We start from the raw sequence: 18,187 nt of genomic DNA, 5'->3' as shown, positions 1-18,187 counted from the left end.
TCAATAATCCTATGAGAACACTCAGAACGGCCATCAATTCCAAATGTTAATTTTCAATTGAAGAATTCAACAATTGTGTGTTGTGGTTGCTGAGGTTCATTGTGACAGTTTTCTTTTGAGTGGTCCCTTACGGAGCTATGTGTGTGGGTGGTTGGGTGGGTGGTAGCCCCGCAAGCAGAACCCGAATGTAGTAAAGTTTCTGATACTTTTATGACTTTACTGCATTGGGTCCTGCTTCACGCTGGGCTGTCGCCAGTTACGCACAAACAAATACAATGTAAACACGCCATGAGACGGACTTCTGCGCGCTTTTACCATGTTTATTCATGTATTGACTTACGAATGTGCGAACTATAAGTACCTTACATACCATACCGACACATCTCCTGTGTCGCGGAAGCCGTTAAGTATTTTTAATCCATGATTGATTAAAAATGTCGCTTCTTCCTACCTTGTTTATTGACACCTCATTGTACCGCCTATCTGGCTAGCTAGTGGTGCTACAGCTATGACGGAGCAGATCAAAGGCAGGGACGTAGCCCGCAAAGCCAACCGCACATCGGGAGGCGGTACAATAAACGGTAAATAAACAAGAAGAAATCAAAGCGACATTTTTAATCAAACATGGATTAAAAATACTTAACGGCTTCCGCGACACAGGAGATTTTATCAGAGGTTTGTAAGGTACTTATAGTTCGCACATCCGTAATCAAACACAATACAAAGCGCGGTAATAGCGAGCAGATCGAAGAAAGGTTGAGTTTTTTATATCCGCGTTCCAACAATCGCATTGGAAAATCTTAGCATGACCAGGGACCCTACGGGTCAGCCCGGTTCGGTTCGGATTGGGCTGACCCAGGGGGTTCCGAGAGGGGCTAGGTGGGTGGCTGCGTCTTGAGCACGAAAACAGCATAGAACTTTGTTTTTCACCACATGTGCGCAACCTAACACACACGGACATATGAACTATGGTGATTTCGGGTGTGCCAGTACAGTACAGTGACAGTACAGTAAAGTAGAGGGTACAGTAGAGGGTCTGGACCCCCCCGGGGACCCCCACACGGAGTTGCACCACTCACTTCACACAGGTTTTTTTTTTTAATAATGCATTTTTCTGTCCGTCTGTCTGTCTGTCTTTGAATAAAAGTAATATGAGGACAGTATGAGTCACATCAAATCAATAATTCTATTATATAATAGGGATTAGAATAATATGGGAGAATAATTCAATAGTGTCCTGGGCTGAATGTCATGATGCCCTAACTCTCAATTTAGCAACCAGATAATATAATACAAAAAAATATTCAAACAACAAGAAAAACACTTCTGCTATTTTTTTTAATCGAAGAACGACTGACAGAAACATGTTGGAGAGGAATAAACAGGACTGGGATCCTAACGCATACTGTATGACAGACATGGGGGGCCTGGAAGTGAGTGATCAGAGAGGATAGACATTCATGACACCTAGGATGTGAGAATAACGCATACACTCAGTTGCTGCCATAATAACAGCATGTAGCAGAATCATACAACCTCGCCAGTATACCGTATATGTGTGCTTATGGGAGGACAGCGAGGATGGTCGTGAACGTGGTTTGCCTGGTCACTCCACCATTAAGCTGCTGGTTGTAAACTAGTCTCCTGAGAGTGGCATCTCGCAGGGTTGTACAGTAGAAGGTTGTGTGGTGATGATTTCAGTAGAGGGAGGAGGTCAGAGCGTCAGCAGGCCTGCCGCGTGGGGCAGGATGCGACTGCAGGCAGGGCCTGATGGGGGACTTGTGCCTCCCCCCCCTTGGGTAGTGTTCAGAGAAGCGGTCACCAGAGAAGAGAGCGACTCAGAGGTTGCCCACAGCAGGGGTCCCTGGGGTCCCTTTCCTTAGGAATGTGGCTGGGCCTGTCTTAATCCAGTCTTTAATGTTCCACCTATACTATGAACTGATGTCTGCTGGACCTGATCAAAGCTATCCTAATTAATTACACTATCATGCAGGATATTAATATACATCTGACCGCGGATTCAGACTCTGCATACATTAGGACTAGTCATGTAGAAAGTCGGTAATCAAGAAATTTAATTTGTTATCTTGATATCTTCTGTTGTATTCTATCGACAAATCTCTTCTATTGTATTCTATGCCTTTTTGATCCATGTTTTCTCTATATATTTTTCTGTTAAAGCACTTTGTGACTTGTTCTTAAAAGGTGCTATATAAATAAAGCTTTATTATTATTATAATTTACAGGAGAACATCACGTTTAAAAATGTCACAGTTAAGATATTGCTGCAGTACACAATGGCCTATTCTCAGATCACAGAATATCATAGCATAAGCAGCAGTTTAAATCCATATTTCTTGTTCTCCCCTGTGCTTTGGCTTTAGCCAATACATTCCACACGTCGTCAACAGAGAGTAAAGGAGACGGGTCCAGGGGTTCCTGTGGGGGTGCCTGATCTAGATTTTCTGTCTTGTTAAGTTGTTTGATAAGGAGTCTTTCATGGTGCAGGGACTAAGGATTTGCTTATATGTCCAACACGTCGTAAAAGTGGGTAAACGTCCCTCCCTCCACTCTCTGTAGATCGGTGAGACCCCAGAGTTGGTATGTGTGAACGTTTATGTTCCCTTGCCAACATCACATCTTTGATATTGTCCCTTTTGAAGAGAACAGGTCTTGATATCGATGCCGGATATCCTGTTATCGCTACAATGTGTACTATTGGCACACAACCATGGACAGCATATAGTCTTTATTGATGTGGGGGCAGGGGAGTTATGGATAGTGTTGACTCAGACATTTTGGTCGAATCGGCACTGCAACTTCAGTGTGAGATTGATACTCTTGAACAAGCCTTCTTTCAGCAAAGAGTCCATCGATATCTATGTTCTTTATACCTTTATTCTGCAGTCTTTGGAATGATGCTGCTATTTCACAACATGTACAGTATGTTTGCAGACAAGATAAGTATCTAGCATCTTGTTGGTCTGTCTCTCTTATTCCGAATAATATTGAACCAATAATTCAGAGGAAGGAGTGTGGTGGTGTTGAGGACAGGGGGGTGGGGACGGGGTTGTTTCGTTTCACACTGTCGGTGTGGCTGCCTTGTTTTCAAGTGATGGAAAAAGTCCATCCATACATCCATCTTCAAACTGCTCCAACTTCCCTCTCTAGAGCAAAATTAGCAACTTCCTCCGAAGCATTCCCAAGCCAGTGTGGCGATGTAATCCCTCCCATCTGGTCCTTGGTCTGCCCCGGGGTCTCCTTCCAGTGGGACAAGCAGCGAGGACCCCCCTATAGGGACACACTATACTAGACGCTGGCTCCTTTCCAAGCGAAGAAGCAGCGGTTCTAGCAGTCTCTCACGTCACGTGTGACTGAACTCTCACCTAGCTGTCTCTAATGGATATGCCAGCCACTCGTCTGAGCACACTCATTGTGGCAGCGACCGTATTCTTCCGGTCATGACCCACCCACACTGTCACGAATGTAAAACCATTCGTCAGTCAGTTGAGAGGGATACAAAATGAGTGCTCGCCCTCCCTCCAGCTCTGTGACAGGTATGTCAGTGTGCTTATTTGGTTTATTATCCACATTTCCCGATTGTTCTCGGGGGAAATCTTGTTTGGCCTAAACTGTCTCCCCCTGGCCAGCCAGGGCGCCTGATGGAGGGGAAAGGAACTGGTTGGAATAACGTGTTCCTTCCATGTGCTATACATTCAACCAGGGAAACTCCCCCCCCCCCCCCCCCCCCCCCCCCCCTGTCAGGTGTAAAGAAGCGGCTTGGACGCTCATGCACTGAAGGAGGCATGAGGACGGTCCGTCGCTCTGCCCAGGTTGGCAGTGTAGAGCCCAGGATCACATTAGATAATTGACACTGGGTTACACAAATCCCACAATCGTGGGATAGAAATGATAGAAAAGAGGGAATCTTGTTTGTTTAATTATCATTAAATGCTTAGCTGCAACACAATTGCTTTTCTTCCTGACCTTGTATACTCTAACCCCCCCCCCCCCCCCAGGCAAGAGACTGCCTCATGACAGACTCTGACACCACTATCCTCCAGTGGTTTGACATCTTTCACACTAGACCTATATAAAACAGCAGAAATAGATAGGTTGGCAAACTTTGTCCTCTGTTTGCTTCAGTACGCAGGCTCCAAGTGTTGCACCGTAGCTCTGTAATATGAATTATGGACACAGTTTCCATGAAATACCCCCGGAGGCTTAGGCTACGGTTTGATGAAACCGTAATCTTCTTTACTGAACATTCAATGGAATTATATTGTGTTCAGAAGATGGAGCCAGGTAGTGTTTTCTTTGTCTTATATTGGGTTGTTTTCTATCGTGAGACATTTTCTTTTTGGGCTTTGTACAATTCTCGACTTTCTCGTTGAAGTGAATTTAATCAACATTTGAAGGCTTCTGCTGCAGTTACTGCAGGATGCATTACTTTAGAAACTTCTGAAGCCAGAAGTAAAATACAAAAGGTAGGGCTGCGAATCTTTAGGTGTCCCATGATTCGATTCGATTCCGATTCTTGGGGTGACGATTCGATTCAAAAACGATCTTTTCGATTTTTCCGATTCTCGATTCAAAAAAGATTTTTTTCGATTCTAAAGCAGTTTATTTTATTTTATTAAAAACAATTAAATAGAATTTTAGCATGATCTACTCCAGTCTTCTGGCATGAAAGCAGAGTACATTTAGTAAAAAGCTTGTATAATTGTAAAGGTTTTATCAACTGAATGATTTAAACACACAAAGGTTAAATCCAAGAGTAAGAACATGTCTCATGTATTTAGCTTGCACAAATTTGAACCAGTACAAAAGTTACAAAATCTCTTCTCACTTAATACCAGAACAATACATTAGTATTAAAACAGGTGTAAAATAAATACAATTGGCAGGCTTAGCTTAGCTGGTAGTAAATGCACTATGCAGAAACCCAGGCCATAATGCATTGCATGCACAGGTACATTTGTGATTTTTTTTTTTTTTTTTTAATTTGATTTTTGGAAAATGAGAATCGATTCTGAATCGGACAGCATTAGAATCGCGATTCTAACTCGAATCGATTTTTTTTGACAGGCCTAGCACCCCTGCTCTAGTCTTAATCCAGAGCAATTTAATCTACAAGGTAAACACGAGGTAATACGTGAAACGCATAGAATGCAACCCAGGATAGGATTTATGTAGCAGACCAAGCTGGGTAATGAGGTGGTTCTTTATTAGGAGGGCACAAATACATATAATTGTGAGGGTACTTTGTAGAATCAGCTTCACCAAGCAGCCCATATTTCTCTGAGAAATATAGGTTATTTGATAGTTATTTTCTGTCCACAGCACTCCGCTCTCCTTCCGCTGTCCATCGTGTTAATGCCACTTAAAGAGCTGGCATTATCCGTGTGGCTTCCAGCCGGATAAGAGACTGAAGATGAATGGCAGGCCAGCGGACCCAGAGGACCCAGCGTTGCATGTATGATCTCCATAAAACCCAGGCTGACAACATAAGCAACCCCCCCTCCCAATCCTTATTCTGCTCTCATTTGTAAAGGTACGCGAGGCGCTGTGAGCTTGTCGTTCGGCTATTTTCCACAATATGTACAGTGTCTGTGGGACGGAGTTGACGATAATATGATAGGCGTTTGTGAACCCTTGCTCTGGTAAATGCCCTAATCACCTCTCAAGCTGTTATCAGGGGTGTAAATGTCACCGAGTGGGAGCACTAAACATACCCCAGCCGTGTTCCTCTGTGCAGTGTCTATCTGAAGAGGACGGAGTGCTCACTAACGGGGCAGGTCAAGGTCAGGCCTGGAAATAACATCTCTGTTCAACTGTGAGATATGAAATTATCCAAATGAAGGGTTTATAACTTTATATAGCATTACGCACACCCGAACAAGCAACAAGCACATTTCACATTGTGTGCAGTGTTGATTTCGTCGACTAAAACTAAGATGAGAAGTGGTGTTCGACTACCTTTTTCCACTGATGAAAACTAAATGGAAACGAATCTATGATGACTAAAACTAAGACTAAATATATTGACAATTTTGTCAACAAATAAAAACTAGACTAAAATGTTAGGAAGGGACTAGTGGACAAGAGATCCAGTACAAGTCATTTTACAATTGGTCAATTGGTCATTACGACGGCATCAAGGCCCGCCAAAATACATTTTAGTCGACTAAATCACCTGTAGATTTAGTCGACTAAAATCTCATGACATTTAGTCGACTAAAACCAAACTATAACACTAACACATTCCAGGTGACTAAAATGTGACTGAAACTAAGTGAAAACTATTCAAGAGACTATGACTAAAACTAAAATAGAAATAATTAACTGCTTGTGTGTCTGTTGGCCATCATGGCTTCACTCAACGTTAAACACGTTAAATGTCTGAAGATATAGCATATTTACCAGTAAGACTAGACGCCCTAAAGGGCGAGGTTGCGTTGAAACAACAGAGCTTCCTGAAGAGGTATGCCTGCTGTCTGCTGTCCTGTGTGCTATAAGGACTTTTGAAGGTAGACTTGGAGATCTATCATTCTGTTGAGCTGGTCGAGTCATCATTGTGATGTCAGCACGACATTGTGATGTCAGAACAGGCCAGCTCCATATATGGAGATATAAGGGTTTGATGAGGTCAGATCAGCATATGGAATTAATTCTGTACTGGCCATATATGGAGCGTGTTTTGAGTGTACAGGGTTTGATGAGGTCCGATCAACATATGGAATGAATTATGTACTGGCCATATATGGAGCGTGTTTTGAGTGTACAGGGTTTGATGAGGTCAGATCAACATATGGAATGAATTCTGTACTGGCCATATATCTATGGAGCGTATCACGAGGTGTGACGGACGCCTCATGCAGGTTTTCATAGTAAACTGCGATCTATGGTTGAAACAAGCTCACAAAACAGTCAATGCGACACATTGTGAGCTTGTCGATCTGTTATCTTATTCTAAAAATAGGGACGCGAGGGTGAAAGTGGTGCAGAGTTCAACTCTTGAGACTTCCACCCATGATGAATATGCAATTTGTTGAATGCTTCGTTCCAACCAAGCATTCAACAAATTGCATAGTATAACACAGTGTTGTTTTTGGCAGCAAATTTTAGTTTTAGTCATAGTCTCTTGAATAGTTTTCACTTAGTTTTAGTCACATTTTAGTCACCCGGAATGTTAGTGTTAGTCGACTAAATATCATAAGATTTTAGTTGACTAAATCTACAGTGGATTTAGTCGAACAAAATGTATGTTGGCGTGCCTTGATGCTGTCGTAATGACTGTTTTTTTTTCTCCACTTTCTGAAAATAGCCAATCTACAAGCCCACAACGCGTCGCAGCGTGACGCGCTGTGAGCTTGTGGATCTGCTATTTTCAGAATGCAACTAATTGTAAAATGACTGGATCTCTTCTCCACTAGTACCTTCCTAAGATCTTAGTCCAGAGTTATGTATTTCTGAGGGGATTCTTGGCACCAGTCCCAAAAAAGTGAAATTCTTTAGGCCTGGGAGGAGCTAGAGATAGGGAAGCTGAGAGAGCAGCCAGACATCAAGATTGAACTGTCATTCAGGGATCACAAGTGGTGTGTGTGTGTGTGTGTGTGTGTGTGTGTGTGTGTGTGTGTGTGTGTGTGTGTGTGTGTGTGTGTGTGTGTGTGTGTGTGTGTGTGTGTGTGTGTGTGTGTGTGTGTGTGTGTGTGTGTGTGTGTGTGCGCGCAACGTGCATGTGTGGACAGGTCATTGGCCATGACCTTGTACGGCAGGAGCATCAGAGGATATAAGGTGGACACTCCCACGCAGAGTCCCCAGACAGCAGAAGGGTCAGCTCCTGGACAGACGTCTACTCATCCACTTGGCTCATCGACTGTAAGTTTGAAACAGGACTTTACATGCATGCTCACACTGTCAGATTATTGTCTAAATGTCCCGATACCGTATCGGTATCGGATCGAGTCATATCGGTATCGGCAAATATGCCAGTCTAACCACCGATCCCACACAGGGGTAAGGGGTTGACACTATGCCAGTCTAACCAGTGATACCACACAGGGGTAAGGGGTTGACAATATGCCAGTCTAACCAGTGATCCGACACAGGGGTAAGGGGTTGACACTATGCCAGTCTAACCAGTGATCCGACACAGGGGTAAGGGGTTGACACTATGCCAGTCTAACCAGTGATCCCACACAGGGGTAAGGGGTTGACACTATGCCAGTCTAACCACCGATCCGACACAGGGGTAAGGGGTCAACACTATGCCAGTCTAACCAGTGATCCCACACAGGGGTAAGGGGTCGACACTATGCCAGTCTAAGCACCGATCCCACACAGGGGTAAGGGGTTGACACTATGCCAGTCTAACCAGTGATCCCACACAGGGGTAAGGGGTTGACACTATGCCAGTCTAACCACCGATCCGACACAGGGGTAAGGGGTCGACACTATTCCAGAATCCAGTCTGACCAGTGATCCCACACAGGGGTAAGGGGTTGACACTATGCCAGTCTAACCACCGATCCGACACAGGGGTTAAGGGGTCGACACTATGCCAGTCTAACCAGTGATCCGACACAGGGGTAAAGGGTTGACACTATGCCAGTCTAACCAGTGATCCGACACAGGGGTAAGGGGTTGACACTATGGCAAGTAAATAAAATGTTGGGGCGTCGTGTGGAGTTTGCTATGGAGTTGCCCCAAACTGCAAGTGCACATACGAGTGAGGAGTCCGTTATATAAACACAACACGAGATATATATTCCCAGTCGGTGGACTTAAAAATGTAATAAACCAGTAGTCCGGGGCGGCCGCGACCACCAGTGGTCCCTGAGGGAGTTCCAGGTGGTCCCCTTGACGTGTGTGTGTGTGTGTGTGTGTGTGTGCCTGTCACAGCCACCATGGGGGACGCACAGATGGCCGTGTTCGGCCTCGCCGCCCCGTACCTGAGGAAGTCGGACAAGGAGCGCATGGAGGCGTCCACGCGTTTCTTCGACATGAAGAAGGAGTGCTTCGTTTCCGACGCGGTGGAGGAGTTCGTCAAGGCGTCCGTCGTCAGCCGCGAGGGAGACAAGGTCACCGTGGAGACGTACCACGGCAAGGTCAGTGACTGGCACGCTGCTTGTATCAGGGCTGTGTTCAATTCATCCATACGGCAATGATCATAGACGGTTACGATACACATGATTAAACCTTTTGCATTTATACGTCAAAACTTTTTTTTCTTCTTTTTCTTGCTTTTTGTTTAAATGTTATCAACTACGTTTTTCAAATTGATTTGGAAACGTAAACATTTCGGACAATATTATTTGTCAAAACATCGGTAATCGGTGGTCTAGGACAGTGGTTCCCAAAGTGGGGTCCGGGGACATCCCAGGGGTACTTTAGGGAGTTCCAATTGAAATTAAACGGGTTGAGAATCACTGCTAGAGCCGTAAAAATCTTCTCTTATAGGGGACCCTGCATGGCATATCTTTTCAAATGTGGGTCCGCAGGCTAAATAGTGTCAATTTGGGGGTACTTGACATGAAAAAGTTTGGGAACCACTGGTCTAGGACTGTTAGTACGACACACGGTCATTATTCAAACCCCTATAGAAGGCTCTCGACGCACCTCAAGGGGTCCGCGCGCCACAGTTTGTGAACCCCTGCGTCAGACGGCTGAGTGATGAAGCATCACAGACATGTGGCTTTAACTTTCTCCAGCGAGCTTCGGAAGGAGTGGCGCTACACATAATGATAATAATAATAATAATAAAACTTTATTTGTATAGCATCTTTCATGACATGAAATGCAGCTCAAAGTGCTTTACAGAGCAATGGAGAATAAAAGAAAAGCAAGGCAACGGCATTAAAAAAACAAGCAGTAATGCAATACAGTGAGGACATGAATAACACAAAATAAAAGATCAATTAAAAGCAATGTTGTAGAAGTGGGTCTTGAGCTGAGCTTTAAAAATGTCTACAGAGGCTGCCTGACGAAGGTACAGTGGGAGCTTGTTCCATGCTGACGGCCCGTAGAAGCAAAAACATGTTGACAAGGTTAATAAAATCAAAGATTTCAGTTGATTTTGACGGCAAGTTTTAGTCATAGTCTCTTGAATAGTTTTAATTTAGTTTTAGTCACATTTTACTACTTTTAGTCGACTGAAATGTATTTTGGCGGGCCTTGATGCCGTTGTAATGGCTGATTTGACACTTTCTGAAAATAGCATACAAGCTCACAACGTGTTTTCAGAATGCAACCAATTGTAAAATGACTTATACTGGATCTCATGTCCACTGGTCCCTTCCTAACATTTTAGTCTAGTTTTTATTTGTTGACGAAATTGGAACCATGTTTAGTTTTAGTCATCATAGCTTAGTTTTCATGTCATTTTTTGACAAAATCAACACTGCTACTATGTACTATCACATATTTCTGGGTAATTCGTTCATAGAAATCCTGTTTCTCAAATGCCACACGTGACCTACAATAATAATACAATGACAGCACTTTGAATGGTTAGGTACTTATTGCAGTGATGCAAAGTACATTTATGCAAGTACTGTAAGTATTACTATTTGTTTTAGTTTATTGGAATATTTCCAATTTTCTATGCTTTTACTTCTACTCCACTACATCTCACAGACAAAATATTGTACTTTTTACAATTATTTGAAATGTTCAGTTATGCTACTGTATAGTTACTTTGTAGATTTGGATTATTAAAGGTATATTCAGTGATTTCACTCAAAAAAGGTTTTGTTTTTGGCTGTGGGACCTAAGCCTTCGTCCAATCAGGATAGAGAGTCAAAAACGAAACCTACGTTTTTTTGACCCCCAGGGGTTAACTGGGGACAGGGAGGAACTCCTTATATGGTCAGCGCACACTATAGTAGAGAGGATTATCACAACAAAACAAAAAAATAAGTGATATTTGAATTAAGTGAAATCACTGAATATACCTTTAATACAAAACATGCATTAGCCACTTAAGCCCTATTGAAACTTTGGCTGTTTGAAAATAACCGATCTACAAGCTTGTATATCTGCTATTTTCTTAAGATTTCAGTTTTTTTTACATTTTGATCAACAGACTTTTAGTTGCAAACAGTTTTTCTACAGTATTGATATTGATATAAAAAAACAACAAGTATCTTAATTTCCCACCAATCTATGATTCCATTTCCAATATTTGTTTGAAGTGTTCTTTCTTGGCATGTTCGCCAGACGGTGGTCGTCAAAGAGGCCGACGTTCTGCAACAGAACCCTCCAAAGTTCGACAAGATCGAGGACATGGCCATGTTGACCTTCCTGCACGAGCCCGCCGTGCTGTTTAACCTCAAAGAGCGCTACGCAGCATGGATGATATACGTGAGTAGCAGCATTATAACGTGATCAATGTGTTCAGCATTATAACGTGGAAATGTCACATAATTTGATGCTAATTGGGGTAGGTGGGAGACCGTGGCTGTAACTATCACACGGCGGCTAATTACTCTAAAACCAGAGTTTAACGGTTAAACTTTAATCCATTCTGGACGGGGACCCCTGTTGGTGTTTTAAGCATTATGTTATACTTTAGCTATTGAAAAATAGCAGATCAACAAGCTCGTAGTGCGACACTACGAGCTTGTTGAAGCTCGTAGCGTGACACTACGAGCTTGTTGAAGCTCGTAGCGTGACACTATGAGCTTGTTGATCTGCTATTTTTGAAACATTGTGAAAATGTGTCGCAAATCTTTGAATATATGTATCTCTGTTGTCGGGAGGAAACCTCATAACTCCAAAATGTTCATTTTTCAGGAAATTTAAAATATACATTTTTCAGGAAATTAAGAAAACCTTATATTTTTAAAACAAAGCAATACTGCCTCATCAAAGTTGATGTTGTAACTTTATATATTGTCAATTACTTCCATGAGAAGGAGAGAGGTTGGTGGAGTTAGTTGTTTTAGCAGACAGTTAATAATACATATTATGTGTTTCTCAGACCTACTCCGGGCTGTTCTGTGTGACTGTAATAATATTAATAATAATACATATTCTGTGTTTCTCAGACCTACTCCGGGCTGTTCTGTGTGACTGTAATAATATTAATAATAATACATATTCTGTGTTTCTCAGACCTACTCCGGGCTGTTCTGTGTGACTGTCAACCCCTACAAGTGGCTGCCGGTCTACGACTCGTCCGTGGTGACGGCCTACCGCGGAAAGAAGAGGGCCGAAGCCCCTCCTCACATCTTCTCTATTTCTGACAACGCGTACCAGTACATGTTGGCAGGTATCTATACCAGTACCAGTACACGTGGGCAGGTATCTATACCACTGTTGTCACTGTAGTCAGGCAGGGAACTCCTATCTCTCCTAGGTTACAACACTTTTTTGGTTGTTTTTCTTCTTTGTAATTATTTGTTTGGTCGAAAATATTGTGTTTGTTGTCATGATTTGTCACGACAAGAGTTGGCTTTGTCCGCGGCGTAAACGTACAAATAAATACCTTTTGAAAATGCATTGGGAATCATTTCCTGGGCCTGACGTCGTCATGAAAGGGCCCCCTTTCCAGACCCGGAAAAGAATCCCCCGTTAACTTTCCTCATAGACTTTTCAAAAATAATTTAATTGATGACGTTTAACGCCGCAGACAAAGCCAAATCGAGTTGTGACAAATCATGACAATAAACACAATGTTTTGGGCCAATCAAATAATTTGTAAGAAGAAAAACTAAAAAACACAAAGTGTTTGATATGCATTGTCTACTAATACAACTAGAAAGTTCCCTTTTAGGATAGCTACTTTAGTTCTCGTGAGTGACAGCAGAGCTGCAAGCTCACAAAACAACACAACGTTTTGGCCTCTGTGGTCTTCGTAAGGTATTATTCCTTGACGAAGGCCACAGAGGTCGAAACGTTGTGTTTTCTTTACCCCGCCTTGGTAAATAAAGTTTTTGCAGAGCTTTGAAAACGGTGTACAGACATATTCTTCCTTTTGCAGTCTGTTGTTTCTGTTCGAGCACCCGTTTAATTAGCCTGGGATGTGCGTGCACCTCCTGACCTATTTCCGGCTAGTAGCAGCTCTACAAGTTAGCGACTGTTTTCTGTTCGTGACACATCCACGTGGGACTAAATATAAATCAAGCCTAAAAAAATACTTTTATTGCACTGTATACCTTATGTGTATTAATGAAGCCATCCTCTCTCCTTGTCTGTCTTCCAGACCGTGAAAACCAGTCAATCCTGATCACGTATGTAAAATATTATATCCACACACATTCAAGGTAGTGAAGGCACTTTGAAATGAAGTCTGTGTTTTATGTTAAGTTGCGCATGCAGTGTAAGCAATCATATTGGATATTAGAACACTGGTTCTCAACCTGTGCGGCGGGATCACATGCTTTTTTATTTTTTGTGGGGAGGGTATGGCAGTGAAGTGACAATTGAAGGACTTTTAAGACTGTTTAAATACCTCAAAAAAGAAAGAAAATAAAAAGTCAGTCATTACAGACCATTGCTGCATAAAAGGTCATCAACAAACTATAGTACTATACTATAAAAGATGGTCAAACATTGGCCAAATTGTCAAATACTATAAGAAAGAGGCAACAATTGTGAAAATATAAGTAGATCTGATATTTTCACAATATCTGTTGGTGGAACCAAAAGGAAGCTCAACTAACCACTGTTAATTTGAAGAAGAAAATGACTCGGCGTGTTATTGATAGATAGAAGATAGATAGATAGATATAGAATGACTGGGCGTGTGATTGCAGCGGGGAGTCTGGAGCAGGGAAGACCGTCAACACCAAGAGAGTTATCCAGTACTTTGCTAGCATCGCAGCTGGAACTATCAAAAAAGACGCAAAGGTAATTTCTGTTCCCAACTAGTTTGCAATGTTTTTTTTTTTAAACCTTATGCCCATACCCGTAACCCCATAATACCATGCCAAAAATCTAAAACTCGTCCCAGAGTGCATGAATTGTTTCTTTATTTTACTGCTAAGTTTGATTGAGCTGTGTTTTTCATTTTTGACAGGGTACTCTGGAGGATCAAATCGTCCAGGCTAACCCTGCTCTGGAGGCCTTCGGCAACGCCAAGACCATCAGGAACGACAACTCCTCCAGATTCGTGAGTTACAGAATAATACAAGAGTATTCCGCATATACCACTGGAGCACATTGAAACGGACAGAGGTTTCAAGAGATTTATTTTCTCAGGGTAAATTCATCCGAATTCATTTTGACACGAGAGGAAAATTGGCCTCCGCTGATATTGAGACATGTAAGCATAAACATCTTTGTTTATATTATTTATATAATATATGTGGTTATAAGGAAATATACTTTCAAGCTTACAACTCAGACAGCTTAACTCAAAGCAACACTTTGGCGCTCTGTGGATTCTTTGCAGATCTTCTGGAGAAGTCCCGGGTGACCTTCCAGCTCAAGGCTGAGAGAGATTACCACATCTTCTACCAGATTCTCTCTCAGAAGAAACCAGAGCTTCTAGGTGCAGTATACAACCATGCACCCAGAGTACTGACCCAGAACACCGACATGTCCATATGTCTGTCCCCCTCCTGTCTGCACCAACATGTCTAACACCGTGTCTCTCCTGTCTCCGCTCTGCAGAGATGCTTCTGATCAGCAACAATCCCTACGATTACCCCTTCATCTCCCAGGGGGAAACACAAGTGACCTCCATTGACGACTCAGACGAACTGATGGCAACCGATGTGAGCCCCTCTCCCATATCGTTCTCTTCTCCGCCTGTCCTTTAGCTAATGGGTGACGTACTCGTGACTGTGTCAGCATCACCGCCAAAAGAATGTGCACACGTTTATAAAGCCTAGAGACTCTAGAGACACTCATAACATTAGTGTTGTCTTTTTGAATACATTTCTACGACAAGTTTTAGTCATATCGTAGTCATCTGAATTGTTGCGGTTTTAGTCTAGTTTTAGTTGAATATCAAAGTCGACTAAACCTAGTTGATTTAGTCATCATGCTTTAGTTTTCATTTCCTTTTTATTTAGTTTTCGCCAGTGAAAAAAGGTGGTCGACGAGCATCTTTCGTTTTTTAAATCGACGAGATGAACACTGCCTGACGAACAGTATTATTATTATTATTATTATTATTATTATTATTATTATCGTGAGTGATTAAATCAATCAAACCGATTGACTGGGGCTCAGGAGGTAGAGCAGGTCGTCCATTGATCCATGGGTCGGTGGTTCGAATCCCGACTCCTCCTGTCTACATGTCGAAGTGTACTTGGGCAAGACACTGAACCCCAAATTGCACCCGATGTGAATGTAATGCACAATCTATGTAAAGCGCCTTGGATAAAGGGCAAGGCGCTATATAAATGTACCATTTACCATTTAACTGTAGGATGCTTTTGACGTGCTGGGCTTCACTCAAGAAGAGAAGAACAGCATCTACAAGCTGACCGGCGCCATCATGCACCACGGGAACATGAAGTTCAAACAGAAGCAGAGGGAGGAGCAGGCCGAGTCCGACGGCACCGAAGGTGAGTGGAAAACAAATACTACAAATGTTTTACTAAACATTTGCACTCCTCCTTTTGCAACCAGATCTTATTTTAATGATGTTTGGGAGACAAGAAACACTCCTGGGGTTTATTTATTTTTTGTTTTGGCAATTTAGATATTTTAGTATTTCAAAGTTCCAGTCATGGTGACTGTTCTGACTTCTTTCCTGGACTACATGTTGTCTCAGTAAGACAGTACTCTCCCTGTCCACAAGGTGGGGTGAGTGCAGCAATTTCCAGCAAAGCATGTTGGTCACACTACTAGAGTAGTAATCCAGCAGTGAGACCAGTGTCTATGACATCACAGACACAATATCTAAAAATCACACACGTGTGAAGTGAGGGGCGCTAATATAGTAAAGTCTAACTCATATTGATTAGGTGATGTAATGCTGAAGTAAAACAAACAGTGACAAAACAAACTATTCAATTATCTTTATTGTTAATGTTTGTGTTAGGGACAAGATGACCTACATTATCCCTTCATTGTCAATACGGCGTTTTAAAAACAAACATTGATCTAAACCCATAGGAGGGGCCATGCAGTGCCCCTCAGAAACACGAAGGTGTTTCTTGTCTCCCAAACATCATTAAAATAAGATCATGTTCAATTTCATACGTTTTCAATGAATACAAAACTTTTGTATAAAAAAACTTTTGAAAATGGCAGATCTACGAGCTTGTAGATCGATCGTCTTTTTTCAAATGGCCAAAATGCATTCTATGCTTAAGTGGTTACTGCATGTTTTATTTTTTATTTTTTTAAGGATATTAAAAGAAAAAACTAACTACATTTTCAAATAATTGTAGTGGAGTAAAAGTATAATATTTGCCTCTGAGTTGTAGTGGAGTAGAAAATTGGAAATTCTCCAGTAAAGTAAAAAATACCTCAACATTGTACGTGAGTAAATGTACTTAGTTACTTTTTACAACACCACTGGAGGCAGATCATGCCCCGTTGCAGTGGTTATGTGGGTTGGGAGTGGGACATACCTAAAAAATATTACAAAACTATATATTTAGCCTGGCTCCAGTCCACAGACCCTGTCCCCACTGAGTGAACTGCCTCTTCAGTCTCATAATCAGGCTACAAATTATTATTGGCCCAGGAATCTGACAAAAAAAACCAAATGGCTTCAAGGCTTCGTGGGGTGTGTTGACTAAAGGCCTATTCATAGTCTGGATTTACGGTGGTGAGTTGACCACCGCTCCGGTGGTGAGCTGAAATAACGTTGATCGGTGGTTTGCTCTTCACCGCGGCCATCATGCTGTAGTTCAGGTGGTCACCTCGCCACCGAAAATCCAGACTATGTATGAGCCTTAATTGAATTGAAAATAAGTCATTGTTTGCTACAACTACTACTTTAACCTCATGATCTTCTCTCTCAGATGCTGACAAGATTTCGTATCTGATGGGCCTGAACTCTGCTGATCTCATCAAGGGTCTCTGTCACCCGAGAGTGAAAGTGGGAAATGAGATGGTGACCAAGGGACAGAGTGTTGACCAGGTCAGTGAAATGAGATGGTCACAAAGGGACAGAGTGTTGACCAGGTCAGTGAAATGAGATGGTCACAAAGGGACAGAGTGTTGACCAGGTCAGTGAAATGAGATGGTCACAAAGGGACAGAGTGTTGACCAGGTCAGTGAAATGAGATGGTGACCAAGGGACAGAGTGTTGACCCGGTCAGTGAAATTTCGTTCACGAAAATATATATGAAGATTTATATTAGGATACATTTGCGCAATACATTTGACGAACGGAAGGATACTTCACGCGTACGCTTTCTCACTTGCTCATGATCAGAGCTTCCGTTCTCTATAGTGTAACAGAAGCATTTGAAAATTGCCAGAGGTGACATTCTGGCCACGTGAGACTAGCCGTTTTTTTTATTTTGGCGTCTCTTTGTTGTGGTCTCTGTTTCTCCGCTCGGCTCCCTCCATTGGCTCCCGGTTGCTGCCCGCAGAGAATACAAAACTCTGACGCTGGCCTTGAACGCAACCCAAGAAGCTGGAAGAACATTAACTAAAAAAAAAACACATGTGGGACAACTCTCCACATGTTACAACTAATTTGTGTATAGGTGCAACAGCTTAAACTTTTAGTCACGCGTGAGTCTTGACGTTAATAATAGCCATTTACGCTACAACACTAGGCTACGTTTGAACTTCCGTTGTGGTGGTGCGACCTGGAACAGCCAGAACAGACGCAGTAAGTATCCAAGTACCCATAACACAGTGTCATATTACATTTTCATGTTCACAATACTCTCAATAAACCAGTTAAACGCATGACTCTTCCTTTGTGTGCAAATATAAATACTTAAATGTGCCAAATATCAGTAACGGAGGACCACTTCGTTACACGCCTCCAGGTGAACTATGCCATCGGAGCGCTGTCCAAGGCCGTGTACGAGAAGATGTTCCTGTGGATGGTGGTGAGGATCAACGAGACCCTGGAGACCAAGCAGCCGCGGCAGTACTTCATCGGCGTGCTGGACATCGCCGGCTTTGAGATCTTTGACGTGAGTCAAAGTCACATCGTTTTGGATTTCAATGCCATACACATTTAACCCATTTTGACCTGAGATCAGATTCTAAAAAAATGTCTTCTACATCTTTGATTTTTCAAAAATGGCAGACCTAC

The 18,187-nt window shown here is 42.4% G+C and overlaps 1 protein-coding gene across 1 annotated transcript in view; it reads left to right on the top strand.

Annotated features, from left to right (window-relative positions):
- The first annotated feature begins 5,476 nt into the window (after positions 1-5,476).
- LOC308325935 (myosin-7-like) overlaps positions 5,477-18,187 on the top strand; it is a 28,757-nt gene continuing 16,046 nt past the window's right edge. Inside the window, exons 1-14 of the mRNA XM_080778717.1 lie at positions 5,477-5,554; positions 7,752-7,881; positions 8,905-9,110; positions 11,221-11,364; positions 12,118-12,274; positions 13,208-13,235; positions 13,761-13,854; positions 14,024-14,116; positions 14,206-14,269; positions 14,399-14,497; positions 14,620-14,723; positions 15,383-15,521; positions 16,932-17,050; positions 17,916-18,065. Coding sequence (XP_080634843.1) covers positions 8,910-9,110; positions 11,221-11,364; positions 12,118-12,274; positions 13,208-13,235; positions 13,761-13,854; positions 14,024-14,116; positions 14,206-14,269; positions 14,399-14,497; positions 14,620-14,723; positions 15,383-15,521; positions 16,932-17,050; positions 17,916-18,065 — 1,392 coding nt within the window. The 5' untranslated portion in view covers positions 5,477-5,554; positions 7,752-7,881; positions 8,905-8,909. The remainder of the gene's footprint in view (positions 5,555-7,751; positions 7,882-8,904; positions 9,111-11,220; positions 11,365-12,117; positions 12,275-13,207; positions 13,236-13,760; positions 13,855-14,023; positions 14,117-14,205; positions 14,270-14,398; positions 14,498-14,619; positions 14,724-15,382; positions 15,522-16,931; positions 17,051-17,915; positions 18,066-18,187) is intronic.

This window comes from Protomyctophum bolini (genome assembly GCF_963924005.1).
Source record: "Protomyctophum bolini genome assembly, chromosome: 12".
NCBI classification, from domain to species: domain Eukaryota; kingdom Metazoa; phylum Chordata; class Actinopteri; order Myctophiformes; family Myctophidae; genus Protomyctophum; species Protomyctophum bolini.
This window is presented reverse-complemented; position numbering and strand designations above follow the sequence as displayed.